Raw genomic sequence first — 14,961 nt, forward strand, 5'->3', positions numbered from 1 at the left:
TAGTGTCATGAAAATCCAATCTGAAAAAAAAATCAAGGAGAAAAAGATAATCAGTAGTGTCAAGTTTAGGGAGAGGTCAGGAAGGATCAATATTGAGAAAAGGATATAGAGGTTTAGAAAAGGATATAGAGATTTAGAGATAAAATTTTACCTAAAGCCTACTTTGACTTGGATCAGTTCAGTTTTAGTATATTATTATTTCAATGTTATTTTCTTTGATGAAATTATCTATTATTTCTTTGATTTGTTCTTTATATACCAGCTCTCTAGGATCAAATTATTTAATCTTCAGTTGACCATTTGTTGAATATGATTTTTATTGCAAGAACGTTTTTATTTGCATTTTTGTAAAGATTTTATCCTCTAATGAAATCATTTGCTTTGATCATTTGTTAATCACAGAAATCGCTCATATTTAACTTTTCTAAAATTCTTTTCAAATCTTTTCTTCTTGCTCACCCTTTTTGTTCAGTTTATGTAGGTCTGAAAAAGATACATTTGAGATCCCCAATTATTATTCTAGGCCATTTGTTGCATATTGATTTTAATTTATTCTCTTTTGAAAAATAATGAAGTTCTATTTATTTCTTTTAACCAAATTTATTTTTGTTATTTTCTTATTTGAGAGCATGAATGCTACCCCTTTTTTAAAAAAAGTTTAGCTGAATCACAATAGATTTTGCTCCACTCCCGTATGTTTCAAGTATGTTTCTTGTAAATTGGATTCTGCTTTCTAACTCATTCTTTTCCACTTTATGGTCTAATTCATCCAATTTCCATTTAGAGTTTTGATAATTAATTTTATATTTCCCTTCATCCTAGAATCTGTTTGGCACTCATCATAAAAACTTGATGAATCTTTTTCCCTCTATCCCTCTCCTCTTCCCTGTGTCCAGAAACTAATCACAGATTTCTTATCCTTTCCCTCTCTTTACAGACATCTTCAAGATTGACCCTCTGCAATGAGTTTATTTTAATTATAACTAATCTCTCCCTAAATGTACTCTCCTTATTTCTCTCTCTCTATTCTCCCCCAATTCCCCCTAGCTTTCCTATTCAGTTGAATATATTTTGTATTTTGTTTGTCTTCAGTCTTTTTCTAACAATTTAAAAGACAATGAGAATCAAATATGTCTTCAGTCTTTTTCTAACGATTTAAAAGACAATGAGAATAAAATAACAGATGGTTCACTCCTTTTCTCCTTGTTTGCATAAGTGTTCTTTATGAGCATGTAGATTATGTGAAATAATAAATCTTCCTCCCTTTCTGTCTTTCTTTTCTAGCATAATTCTTTTATCTCTCCCTTTTCATCAAAACATTAGAAAATCACCTCCAAATCCTTGTCTTATATAATTTCTTCTTTGACACTTAATGACCTTAAGACTCTAAAGAATATTTGTGTCTTCTCTTCCTATAAAATGTAAAAACTTTGTCCTTTCTTTGGAGTAGGTCTGACTAAAACCAATCCCTTCATGGTTTTAGCAGTTATAAAAAGAGATTTATTTATCCATGGTAGAATGATATTCAACAAGGATGGCATTAGGTTACCTCAGTTTGTTTTCAGCTGAATTAACTTTGTTTTCTACTTGTCAAGAATCAGATTGCTCCTGAGTATCTCCTGACTTTGGACTCAAGTGACTGGGAAGTGATGTCAGTAGCCTGTGTCTTGCCCTCTGAGCCACCGAGTTTCTAGTATAGTATCAGTACCTTTTAAGGAAGAACTAGTGCCGATTCATAGTCTCAGTGCAAGAAAGAAGATAACAAGCTCCTGTCCACCAGGTCTCATCTTGCTAAGTATTCTATGGGTGCTAAGCTTTTAAGTCCACAGTGTCTTTCTCCCTTTTTCTACATCGATCACTAAGTATTTACTCCTTTAGCATTCCTTCAGTAATTTCTGTTGAGAATGACCTAGTCCAGGGGCGGCTAGATGGCATAGTGGATAAAGCACCGGCCTTGGAGTCAGGAGTACCTGGGTTCAAATCTGGTCTCAGACACATAATAAATACCTAGCTGTGTGGCCTTGGGCAAGCCACTTAACCCCATTTGCCTTGCAAAAATCTTTAAAAAAAAAGAGAGAATGACCTAGTCCTGCTTGACTCATGACAAGTTGTATAAGTTCATGCAAATATTGCTCATGAAAGATCTTTTAATTCACTCTTGGGTCTTGGCCATTTCTTAGGCTTCATATGGATGGAAAGCACTTACAGTTGTATTGGACAAATCCACTTATAGATAACTGTTATCAGTCTACTGTTATTTCTCAAATTCAGCATATCCAAAATCGAATTTCTTATCTTTCTCTTCAAATTCACTCCTCTTCCAGACCTCATTACTGCTGAAGGCACCACCATACTCCCAAGATTCTCAATCAACTTGTATATTCAATCAGTGTTATGTTTTATTATTTCTTTATATCATCCTTTTTATGTGTTCCCTTCTCACCACTCAGCTCACCTCACCCCAAGTACTGTCATAAGGCTTCTAAATGATCTTCTTGTTCTTGTTCTCCTACTCTAATCCATCCTTTCTATAGCTGTCCAAAGGATTTTCCTGTAGTAAATACATAAGTACTTAATGAATTCCATTCTATTTCTTCCATGATTAAATTGTCACAAGTGAAATTTAACAAAAGAGATAAAGTGAGGTTTATTTCTCTGAGCAAAATACCATTTTATTAACAGAGGCAAAGCAACCAGCCAATAAAAAGGTCAATGATCCTGCTTCTTACTAAAGGCCCTGTTCAAAAGGAAATCTCCCCTTTTATAGGTTTTGAGGAATACAAAACAGAGAACTTATCAGGATAGGTAGACATCATGGGGTTGAATGTGACATGACTGATCACAGAGCTGAGGTACAGGAAACCATATGATTGGTTGGAAGTTTTCCTCCTGAGGCTGAGAAGTGCTCATTGAGTCCAAGTCCATGGTCAGAAGATAATGACCCAGACTGTTTGGACAGCAAACCAGACATATTTGCATGATATCTTGATGATATAAATATGTAAGACTCAACTGTCTTGTGTCCACACATTTCCCAAGATTTAAGCTGAATTCCTTGAGGCAAGATTAGAGCAGTGATTAGCAAGAGAGTTGTATTTTTAAAATTAACCCATGCTTATTATTATCTTTCTGTCAGTAAGTGGGTAGATTATTTCATCACAAGTTCTCTGAACCCATGGAGTCCCTAAGACTTTCAAAGTTTATTTTCTTTACAACATCATAATTACTATATAAAATGTTCTGATTCTGCTTACTTCAATCTAAATCAATTCATACAAAATGCCCCATGTTCTTTAAAATATACCTTTTCATCATTTATTACATCACAACAGCATTCATGATATACCATGACTGGTTTAACCATTCCTCAACTTATGGGCATCCCCTCAGGTTCTAATTCTTTTCTACCACAAAAAAAAAGTTGTTAAATTTTTATACATATATCTTCTTTTCCTTTTTCCTTCCTTTTGTGGGGGGTTATAGAATGCATAGTAAATCTTACTAGATTCAAATTGATAAAAAAAATGGTTGAATTAGTTCATGGCTCTAGGCTCTACCAACAGTACATTTAGATTCCTTACCTTTACTGATATATAGCTTGTTTTTACCTAGTTATTTGTCTACTGCCTCCAATGCTAGAGTATGAGCTCCCTAGGAGAAAGAACTGTCTTTTATACCTTTCTTTGAATCTCTCACTTCCAGTGACTGGCACATAATAGGTACTTAATAAATATTTACTGTTTTCCCACAGTGCCTCATATTCCTTTTTTGCCAACTATGATAATCTGATGAATGTGAGGCAGAACCTTAGAATCATTTTAATTTTTACTTCTCTAATTATTAGGAATTCCAAAATTCTATTCATGTACTTCATTTTTTTGTTTATATTTTTCTAGATATAAGAAAGGTAAAGTGTGATCCCCTAACATTATAGTTTTGCTATGTATTTCTCCCTGTAACATTTAATTTTCCCATCAAGTATTAGATGATACACCACTTAATATTAATATTTTACTTTCTGTGGTACTTTTGAGTAAAATGTAGTTCCCGGTTTTATTTCTTTTAATTACAGCTATTTTTGCTGTTACTTTGAGAACATGATGGTGTTTCCCACCTTTTGTCCTTCAAGTAAAGCAAAAATTAGATATTGCTTCACTACACTATTTTAACTTTCTTCAAGTAGGTTTGTTGTTGTAGTTTACTTTCTTTTAAAGTTTTATTTTATTTTTAATTCTGAATTCTTTCCTTCCCTTATCCCCTTCCATTGTTAAAATAAGAACAGAGGCAGCAAGATGGTGCATGCCCCATTTTAGATTTTAAATTTTATTTTTGTTTTAATTTTTTTTTAAGTTCCATCTCCTTTCCCTCCTAATCACATGCACACACAGAGCTGAGAAAGAAAAACAAAATAATAAGCATGGGGGGGCAAGGAGGACTGGGAAAGGGCTTTTGAAGGATGTTGAGTTTTGAATTGGAATCGACTTTATTATTTTGTAATGTGAATTTTACAAATTAAATTTTACAATTAATGATCATATCCTCCTTCACAGATTTTGTATCTGATGGAGACAGGTATGAGCACACTTCAAACTCTCGGGGATTCCTTGGTCAGCTGTTCAATGTCATTTTAGTTACTAATATACTGTATCAGCCGGATGTTGAGTTTTAAAGGAATTCTAAAAGTTAAAGGTTTGGAGGGAAAGAATTCCAGTAGCAGCTTAATTTTTTTGTTGTTTTGTTGATTCATGGGGGAATTGAAGACCTTATTGGTCTCTATCTTTCCGTGGTTAACAATCAAAAACATTTATTAAAAGCCTCCTATGTGGCCTTGGGCAAGCCACTTAACCCCATTGCCTTGAAAAATCTTAAAAAAAAAAAACAGCCTCCTATGTGCCAGATATTGTACTGATTTATGTTCCTGAATACCAGGGAACCCAGCCTCCTTGCTTTTATATCAGTTACCACTTTGGAACTCTAAGGAGGGAGCAATTTGTCAAACATTCATTTCAAAGCATTTTTTTAGTCTACCTTTTTCTAAATCAAGTTCAAATATTGTGAACCTCATTCTTTTGTGCCATCTCCATAGAAGTATAAGATTGTATCTTCCAGAAATGTGCAGGTTTTAGGGAGAGGTTCCACTGTCTTCTCAGAGAGGAAGGAACTTACTTCAATAAATACATTTCCCTAGTTTCTGAGTTTTATGTACATGGATTTTCAAAATTCTTAACTTTTTTCTTTCCTAGAAATTGTTCACCTCAGATTCTTGTTGGTCCTCCTGTACAAGCTGAAAAAAACATCGAATTTTTGAATACTCTTAAAGATCGTAATCCTGGGGACTTATGGTCTAGAATGCACATCTCATCAATGGAATATGCTGCAGGTGATATCACACGGAAAGATAGGAAAAAAGACAAAGCAAGAGTAAGTGAATTGCTGCAAGGTCTTACATTCTCTGGTGATTCTGATAATGAAGAAGAAGATGAAGATGAGTCACATCCTGTTAGAAAAAAGCAAAAAGTAACTACTGTTACAGAGAAGAAATGGATCAAAAGAGATATTCAGCCCAATTTTCCAAATTGGTCAGCATTGGATTCTGGAATTTTGAATCTCAAAAGTGAGAAGCTAAATCCAGTCGAGTTCTTTGAATTATTTTTTGATGATGAAATATTCAAATTAATAGTTGATGAAACAAATCATTATGCTTCTCAGAAAAATGTCTCCTTGAATGTAACAGTTCAGGAAATGAAATGTGTTTTTGGTGTTCTTCTTATGAGTGGATATGTTTGTTATCCCAGGAGAGGAATGTATTGGGAAACTTCAGATAAAGAGGAGAATCTTGTTGGCAGTGCAATTAGAAGGGAAAGATTTGAATTAATATTTTCATATCTCCATTTTGCAGATAATAGTTGTCTAGATCAATCAGACAAGTTTACAAAATTGAGGCCTCTTATAGAGCAAATGAATAAAAACTTCCTCTTATATGCTCCCCTGGAGGAGTATTACTGCTTTGATAAATCAATGTGTGAATGCTTTGATAGTGACCAATTCTTAAATGGTAAACCTATTAGAATTGGTTATAAAATATGGTGTGGGACAACCACCCAGGGTTATTTAGTTTGGTTTGAACCCTATCAAGGTGAGCCAGTCCTGAAAACAGATAAAGATCAAGATCTTGGTTTAGGTGGGAAATTAGTAATGAACTTTGCTGATGTTCTCTTGGAGCGAGGACAATATCCTTATCATATATGTTTTGACAACTTTTTCTCAAGTATCAAACTAATATCAGCTCTGAAGAAGAAAGGGGTGAAGGCAACAGGAGCAATCCGTGATAATAGGACTGAAAAATGTCCTTTCATGAAAGCAGAAAATTTGGAAAAAATGAAAAGGGGATCATTTGATTTCAGAGTGGAAGAAAAGGAAGAAATAATTTTGTGTCGTTGGAATAATGAAAATTCTATCATCCTGTGTTCCAATGCTGTAGGTATAGAACCACTGAGCCAAGTAAGTTATTCTGTTGATGAAAACGAAAAAGTTCAAATAAGTCAGCCATCAATAGTTAAGTTGTATGATGTATGTAGGTATGGTGTTGCCAAGATGGATCAAAATATTTCTAAATACAGGATAAGAATCAGAAGCAAAAAGTGGTATTCAATTTTGGTAAGCTACATTATTGATGTGGCCATGAACAATGCATGGCTCCTGTTTAGAATCTGTTATCCTGATAATTCAGCAAGTCTTTTGGAATTCCGAAAATACATTGCACATTTCTATTTGGAAAACAATGTTAATCCAGAAGACTAAACACTAAGTCAGCAGTCACATATAGAAATGAAACATAACTATCCCATGACTTCTCATTGAGACCATCAATACTTCGATAATTTATTGGAGTCACAAACTCATTAATTTAGTTACTTCCTCTATTATTACATCCACATCTTCTTAACCTCTGCAATTCATATCCTCCTATTAATCCTTCATAAAGCACCTAATGCACCAAGACTTTCCTCTAGTTCTTTTAACTCTCCAAAGAAACCAGTTTCATTCAGACTATTCATTATCCCTCAGTATGTATTGGTCCAGAATTTTTTTAATCATATTATTCATCTTGAATAATATCTTTTATATCACTTCAAAAAAATTATCATTGGCAGTATGCTACATCCTCCTTATGTTTGCTATGCATCTCTCTGTTATCCTTTGGGTTATTTGCAATTTTGATTTTTTTAATATTGTTAATTTCTGTGATTCATAGCTAATCAGTATCAACAAAAGAATATTGATGTATAAAAATATATTTCTCTATTAGAGAGTAACTTGGGAACATTGAAACTACCTTTCTAAAAAAGCTAAGTAACTAAGTCAGTTGGTTGCCCATCCAAACTACATACTATGGTCTGAATAAGTGTTTTTCCTATGTAATTTCTTAGGTTTAAGAAGTCACATAGTTTTTTCTATTTCATTTTTAAAATAGTTTTGTACTTTATTGAGGAGGCCCCATAGTTCTCTTGGACTTGATACAATCAATATACTATCATCTACAAATCTAGAACTCTCTGTTTCTAGAAAACCCTTCTGCACAAGACAACTTCTATAAAATGACAAACATCTTTGTTGAGTATACGTCCATTTTAGACTTCAATCACTATTGATCATCATGGGCTTATTGAACAAAGTTATCTTTGTGGTTTCATTTACTAGAGAATCTTGTTAAATTTTAACATATGCATGGGATAGAGATCTTTGAAATCTGTTTTGCTTAGTCAGAGTCGTTAACATCTTTAGTAAAGATAGCTTTGAAGTCTGTGTGTTGTTCAGTAAGATGCACTTTTGTAATCAACAAATAATAATTATAATGGAATCTTGTGTTCTTTTCCACCTTTCAGTCAACTGTTGTGACTTTGGGTATATGATCTATATAGTAGAGAAAAATTTTCTGTAAGCCTTCCTGTTGCTTTATTATATTTTCACTGAAGATATGCTTTGCATACATATGTATATGTATACACATATATTTGTGTGCATATATATTATATATATGTATATATAACAAATAAGAAAGTAGATATGTAGTTTGAAGTTAATGATATTTTCTTCATCATCTCTTAGTAAGAATAGCATTAGTCCATCATTATTTTCAATCATGTGCTATAATTCTCTTACTCCATCATCTTAAAAAATCAGTCCTATAGACAAAATATAATGACTTACAGTCAAAAATAAACTATTTGTCAAAATTGCCTATAATCCTAGGATAGGTTCTGAGTATTTCTACTGAAAAGGCCAGAACTAAGCAAAATCTTTGAAATACAAATGCCTGAGTCAAAAGACAATGTTAAAAATACACTTGCTAAATTAAAAAACATCATATAATGAAGAATTAGCTACCCTCTTTTGGAGGAGAGAGGAAATGTCCTCTTAGAAATCTGGCGTCCATGATCTCAGAGAAAGATAGATGAGTTAAAGGCCTGTGGGATTATGGTTTCATTATATTAGAAGAAAAAAATAGCAAAGAAAGGGGAGAAGGAACGTAGGAAATAGGGAAGACCACGTAATATCTTACAAAATAAAGGAGCATGAAATAAAAATTCTATGAAAACAGAGGAAGGGATGGGAGAAATGGGCATCCTGTGGACCTTACTTTCATCTGAGTCAGAGAAAAGAAGGTTGAACATACACTTTTATTCCATACATACAAAGAATTTCATATAGAAATATATTAATGTCTGTAGGGATATAGGAGGAAGAGATCTAAGGAAGGAAATAACCTGCTTAGATAAAATAGAATTCCAGCATCAGAGGATCCTGAAGAGGAAATTATAAAAATATGTAGTAGATGGTATTAAAAAGGGAAGAGAATAGAGGAAACTGAATGGAAACATTGCTTCACAATTATAGATCACCAGAATTAAGCTGCTGATCTATGCTTAAACATCTTTTTTATTGTAAAGAGGGACATTGGAGACTAAAGGAAAAGTATAAGAATAAAAGATGTAGGGAAATACACAACTAACAGTATTAACAATAAATACAAATGGGAGGATAGAATAGATTAGAACGCAGCATCCAACGATATGCTACTTAAAAGAAACACTCTTGAAATATAAAAATATAAAAAGAGTTAAAGAGTTAAAATTAGTGGCTATAACAAAATGCATTATGATTCAGGTGAACTTTCAAAAAAGGTAACTAATTCAAACAGTGAAAATAGATAGATTAAAAAATATGCATATACTTAAAGGCTCAATTGATATTCCCAGGGTCCAAATCATGATGGTTAAATGAGAGAAAGCATTTTACTCTTTACCACTGTCTCTCCCCCCCCAATAAACTACAAATTCTGATTGTGAAAGGCAAGGAAAAAGTCACTGTGAAGCAACTTTCCAACCCAGGACAGCTTAGGGAAGCAGACACTTTTCTGCAGATACTAGGTAGGGTATTTAGCCAGGAGTACACATAGGGGAGGTGTTTAGGAGGGCATTCTAGCACCAAGGTATATAAAGAAGACTAACTGGACACCGGGACAGGAAGCACCAGAGCAGAAAGATACTAGAGGATCTTTGTACAAACTCTGGATATAGAAGCAAGTCCCATCTATCAGCTCTGTCATGCATTCAGTTTTAGATCACAGATCTAGGTCAGAAAAGAGTCGACAAGAGTGAGGGCTCTTGCCCTGAACTGAGAAAGACAAATTCTAGAGGCAAACAGCAGCTATGTGGCTCTACTCCAAGGTCAGAAAACGGTCCTCTCCCCAAGTCACATCATTGTGAGAGCATTAAAAGTTTACTAACCCCCAGAGTGACCTATGAAAGTAACTGAAGGACATAAAAGGTCAGAAATTCAAATGACATCCTTCCCAGGAGTGGACACAGTCAAGTAGACTGAAAGAATGAGCAAACAAAAAAGAACCCTGTTATGTAGAGCCACTATGATGACAAATTCAAGATACAAATAGAGAATAGAATTTACTTGAAAGCCTCAAAGAAAAATATAGCCTAAACACAAGTCTAACTAGAATACCTAGAAGACTTAAAGCATTTAAAGAGAGAGAATTTACCTCACTGAAGATGAAGAAAATATTTGGAAAAAAATTAGAATTAGCCAAATGGAACCTAATGACTCCATCAGACTCCAAGAAATAATAAAAATGTTAAAAAAAAAAAAACAGGGGTGGCTAGGTGGCACAGTGGATAGAGCACTGGCCTTGGAGTCATGAGTACCTGAGTTCAAATCCAGCCTCGGACATTTAATACTTACCTAGCCATGTGGCCTTGGGCAAGCTACTTAACCCCATTGCCTTGCAAAAATCTAAAAAAATAGAAGAAAATGTAAAATATCTCAGGAAAAAAACTGATTTGGAAAAAAGAACAAAAAGCTAATTTAAGAATCGTTGGATTATACCATTCAAATATCTTAGAAGTCAATGTAGAAATGAATCAGTAGTCCCATGCTGAAACCCTAAAATGAAATATTTCCCAAATCCAAATCTTTTAACTTCCAAAATTGTTGGAGTAAAATAACATATGCAAAGAACTTTGCAAACCTTAAAATTCTAATGAAAAAGAAAACCAGTCTCCATCAAGTCATTATCAAATAATAAACAGAAAAACTTTTAAACACTGAACAGACTAAGAACAGACATCTCTGTACTTTGAAACAAGAAAGACTACTAGAAAATATACCAGAATGAATTCTTCCTGAGAAAGAGTCATGAGTTGTTTTTTTTTTTAGTCCAAGACAACTTAAAGAAATAGAAAAGTCTGCTGGCACTGGGAATGGGATCTAGCCAGATATGCAAGGTGGGGAGCATTCCACTGCCCAAGAATTGAAAGAGAGCTAAGACAGGGCTGAAAGGGATCTCTGATCAAGTACTAGGTTCAGGAACAGGTGCTGTCCAAAAACTCTGTCTCCCAGTGCCCCATTCTGGGCCATAGATTCAGTGTAGAAAGAAGTCATGAACATGGGCCCTAGTTATATTTTGAACAAGAAACAAATTCCAGAAACTGGAAATTATGTGTCTCTTTTCTCATCCCAAGAGTAGGGTGGTGACTCAGCCTTTGAACCATCATGTCAGATGAAGTGCAATAATCAGGATAGTAGTTCTGGACCCAAGGGCAGTCAAGAGTTTAGTTGCTCTGAACATTCAGAGCCTTCTAAGTGAGCTAGCAATGACTGGGTCCAGTACAGAAACTTGCAACCGAGGACAAAATCATAAACTCCAAACTAGTTCAGGAACTTGCATACCTCAGACCAAGAAGGTGATAGACATACTTTCTCCCAGATAACATCACTTTGGGAACACTGAAAATTTTAAGACCCATCAGACCGAGCTGTGAAAACAACATAAAAGAGTCAGAAGTTCATGCCAGATGGTGATCCCTCTCCTGTAGAAGTATGCAGAACCCAGCACTAAAAGTTCAATGTTAAGAAGGCTAGAGGCATGAACAAACAAAACTGTAAAATGCTATTGTGACAAGGAAGTTCAATACACAAATGAAAAAAGTTATTTGAAAGCATCTATAAGCAAAACTTGTAGGGAAAATGCAGTTTGGACAAATTTTGTAATGGAAAAAGGTTAGAAATCTTTCCAATAAGATTTGTGGTAAAGCAAGAGTGTCTAGTATCACCACTGTTATTTAATATAGTTGAGAAATGCTACCTAATACAAAGAGAAATGGAGGCAATAAAGTTTAGGAAAATGGAAAGAAAGCTTGTTTTGTTTTTGTAGATATTAAGACCTAAAAGAGTCGATTAAAAAGTTACTAAAAACTTCAGCAAAATTGTGGGGCATAAGATATACACATAAATTATTAGCATTTTTTTGTATAATCAACAAAACCAAGAAGGAAAAGGTAGAGAGATTTCATTGAAAATATTATAGAATATATAAAATATTTGGAATTTTATCTTATCAAAATACAAGACCCGGAGAAGCTAGGTGGCACAGTGGATAGAGCACCAGCCCTGGAGTCAGGAGTCCCTGAGTTCAAATCCAGCCTCAGACACTTAATAATTACCTAGCTGTGTGGCCTTAGGCAAGCCACTTAACCCCATTGCCTAGCAAAAATCTAAAAAAAAAATACAAGACCCATATTAACATAACTACAAAATATTCTTTACAGAAATACTGATCTAAATAATTGGAAAAATATTAATTGTTCATTTCTAGTCCATACTGTTATAACAAAAATGACAACAGTACATATATTAATTTACTTTAGTATCATAATTAAACTATCAAATGTTAATTTGTAGAGCTAGAAGACATAATAAAATTCAACAGAAGCAAAAAGATTATCAAGATAAAAATTGAAAATAATCAAATTGATTCTATTCTATTTTGTATCACTTACTAACATTTTGATTAATTGTGTCATGGTTCATTAAGTTCAGAAATTTAGTTCTCCTACTAACTTGTTCTATTTTTTTTTGTCAAGGAAATTCGTTATCCTTGAAGGATGCAGGTGGATGCCAGATAGTTTGATCTGTTATCTGCAACACTGGCTATCCTTAAAGAAACTGCTCTATTATTACTGTGACAATAGATAGCCATGTAGATAGAGACCACCAAAATCTTTCCATAGTAAAAATATAGAATGAGGGGTTATTAACTAGCCCTGCATTCTAAATTTCCACATCTATGATGTTCCTGATATTGTTTCCCTGTAGATGGTTCTGCCTTCTAGTTTTTGAATGTTCCTCCCTTTGTCCATAAAAATTATCTGTTGGCCCTCATTCAGGGTCTTAGCTAGCTGAGAAGACTGAGAACTTAATTTACTGCAAATTTGCACTTCCATATTAAATTGATTGTGCTTGGAGTTAATATGATTCAGTTTACTTTAACTTCAATCATAAAAAAGGGAAACACTGAAAAAAGTAAGAGTAAGGTATTCTAATAATACCAAATATCATTTTTTTTACAAAGCACTAATCAAAATCATTTCCTATTTGTTAAAAAAAATTATCCATTGAAGATATTGGGTATAAAACACACAGAAGCAAGTTAACATAGTAGCATAGTGGTTTGATAAACCCAAAGACCTAAGGTTTGGTAAAGATTCACTATTCAACAAAAATGAAATTCCAGGAAAGTTATCTTTCAGAAGTTGGCGATAGATTATCATGTTACAGGAAATACCAAGATAAGCTCCAAATGGATACATGACTTATACAGAAGAGGACACATCCTAAACAAATTAGGAAAGCAAACATGTTATCTGTAAGTATATATAAAAATTTGTGACCAAAGAAGTGATAGTAGGAATATCACAAAACATAAAATGAACATTATGATTTTAAAAAATTGTTTTTTGCCCAAACAAAACCAATGCAGATAAAAATAGAAGGAAAATATGGGCAACTGGGAAAAAATCTTTGAAGTAAAATTCTCTAATAAATATCTAATATCCAAGAGTATAAGAGGCTGCTTCAAATTTATAAAAAGAAAAGTCACTCCCCAATAAAAATAATCAAAGTCAGAGCTTTTCTTCTCTTTATTTTGTGAAAACCAGATGATTGATTATTAATATTGATTCAAAGTTAAGAATTTTAGTATTGTAATTGATTTCTTGGGCATAGATTTGGATTTGTTTTGCATAGGTCTTGATAGAAAAGTTTGGAAGAAATTACTCACAAATGAAACTGGTCCTGCCTCTTGAGGGAAATAAAGAAAATGGATGGAAAATTGATTATTCAGTCTTGTTTTTCCTAACACTGGGTCCCTCTGGTGAAGGGGAGATATTTGGTTGGGGATTTTCCAGGGGATGTTCAACTCTGTGTTTTCCTTGCTACTATGAATTCTGGAGACCACCTTTTGTAAGTCAGCATAATTATGAACTGATCACAGTCTGTGTTTAGTTTTCACCAGTAAACCTTTTTTAAGTGAACTTAAGTAGCCAAACTGTGTAAAAGCTCTGACTATAAGTTATGTCTTTGGTCACTGAACTCTATTGTTGGTAATTGTCAGCTTTGCCAATAAATAGATTGTGTTTGGACTTTCATGCTTCAGTTTCTCTTTATTGTCAGATTTATCACAATTGTTAACAATGTTTTTTAAAGTTTTGAGTTGAAAATTTTTTCCCCTATCAAGAAAGCAAGCACTTTATCAATTATCCACGTAAAATCATAAAACATTTCCATATTAACCATGTAGTCCCACAGAAGGAAAAGCAAATTATCAAAATTATAATTCAATGTCCCACTAATTCTCTATTTTCCTTCTAATTTTGACTGTTTTGATTTTGTGTAAAACCTTTTTTTTATTTCATGGAATCAAAATTATCCATTTTATTTCCTGAAAAATTTTCTCCTTTGTTTGGTCATAAATTCTTCCTTTATTCATAGATCTGCTAGGTAAAATTTTCCAGTGTTCCTCTAAATTGCTTATGATATCACCCTTTACGTCTAAATTGTGTACCCATTTTGAAATTTTCTTGCATATAGTGTGAGATATTGGTCTCTAAGTTCTTCGAAATTGCTTTCCATTTTCTTTTTATCCCAAAGATTTGAATCAGACAATGAGGTTTGGGATTAGGTTCTGACTAAGAGCTCACTGCACATGGAACACTCCAGCATGTAGGGAGAAGCTATGTTATCATGGCAAGGGAAGGTCCCAGACACACTAAAGAGGTGCCAACTGCTTTGTTACCCACTAATTACAATTCCTATAGTCTTTGAAGATCTGCACCCAGGAGAGGGCTTCTAAGGGGCTGCCTCAGGACCCAAATGAAAGTAATACAGTCAGAAGCAAATGTGAGTCTGATACCAGGAATAGAACAGGGTCTTAATCCAGCTTCTAGCCAGTTCTGCAGATTGCAGAGGAAAGACCAGAGCAGCAATCTTAGGTTAAAGGGGAACTTGCACTTCTGGTGCTCAGAGCCAGAAGAGCTTCCATGCTGACCAGTGCAAAATATTTTCTTGTTTAGACCCAGACTCAGGTCAGGAACTTGAAAAGCCCAGACC

At 33.9% G+C, this 14,961-nt stretch overlaps 1 protein-coding gene across 1 annotated transcript in view; it reads left to right on the top strand.

Moving 5' to 3' along the window:
- Positions 1 to 13,994, top strand: part of PGBD1 (piggyBac transposable element derived 1) — a 37,998-nt gene extending 24,004 nt beyond the window's left edge. The window contains exon 8 of the mRNA XM_074220982.1: positions 5,244 to 13,994. Coding sequence (XP_074077083.1) covers positions 5,244 to 6,801 — 1,558 coding nt within the window. The 3' untranslated portion in view covers positions 6,802 to 13,994. The remainder of the gene's footprint in view (positions 1 to 5,243) is intronic.
- The last annotated feature ends 967 nt before the right edge of the window (positions 13,995 to 14,961 follow it).

Source organism: Macrotis lagotis, chromosome 2 (assembly GCF_037893015.1).
Source record: "Macrotis lagotis isolate mMagLag1 chromosome 2, bilby.v1.9.chrom.fasta, whole genome shotgun sequence".
In the NCBI taxonomy this organism is placed as follows: Eukaryota; Metazoa; Chordata; class Mammalia; order Peramelemorphia; family Peramelidae; genus Macrotis; species Macrotis lagotis.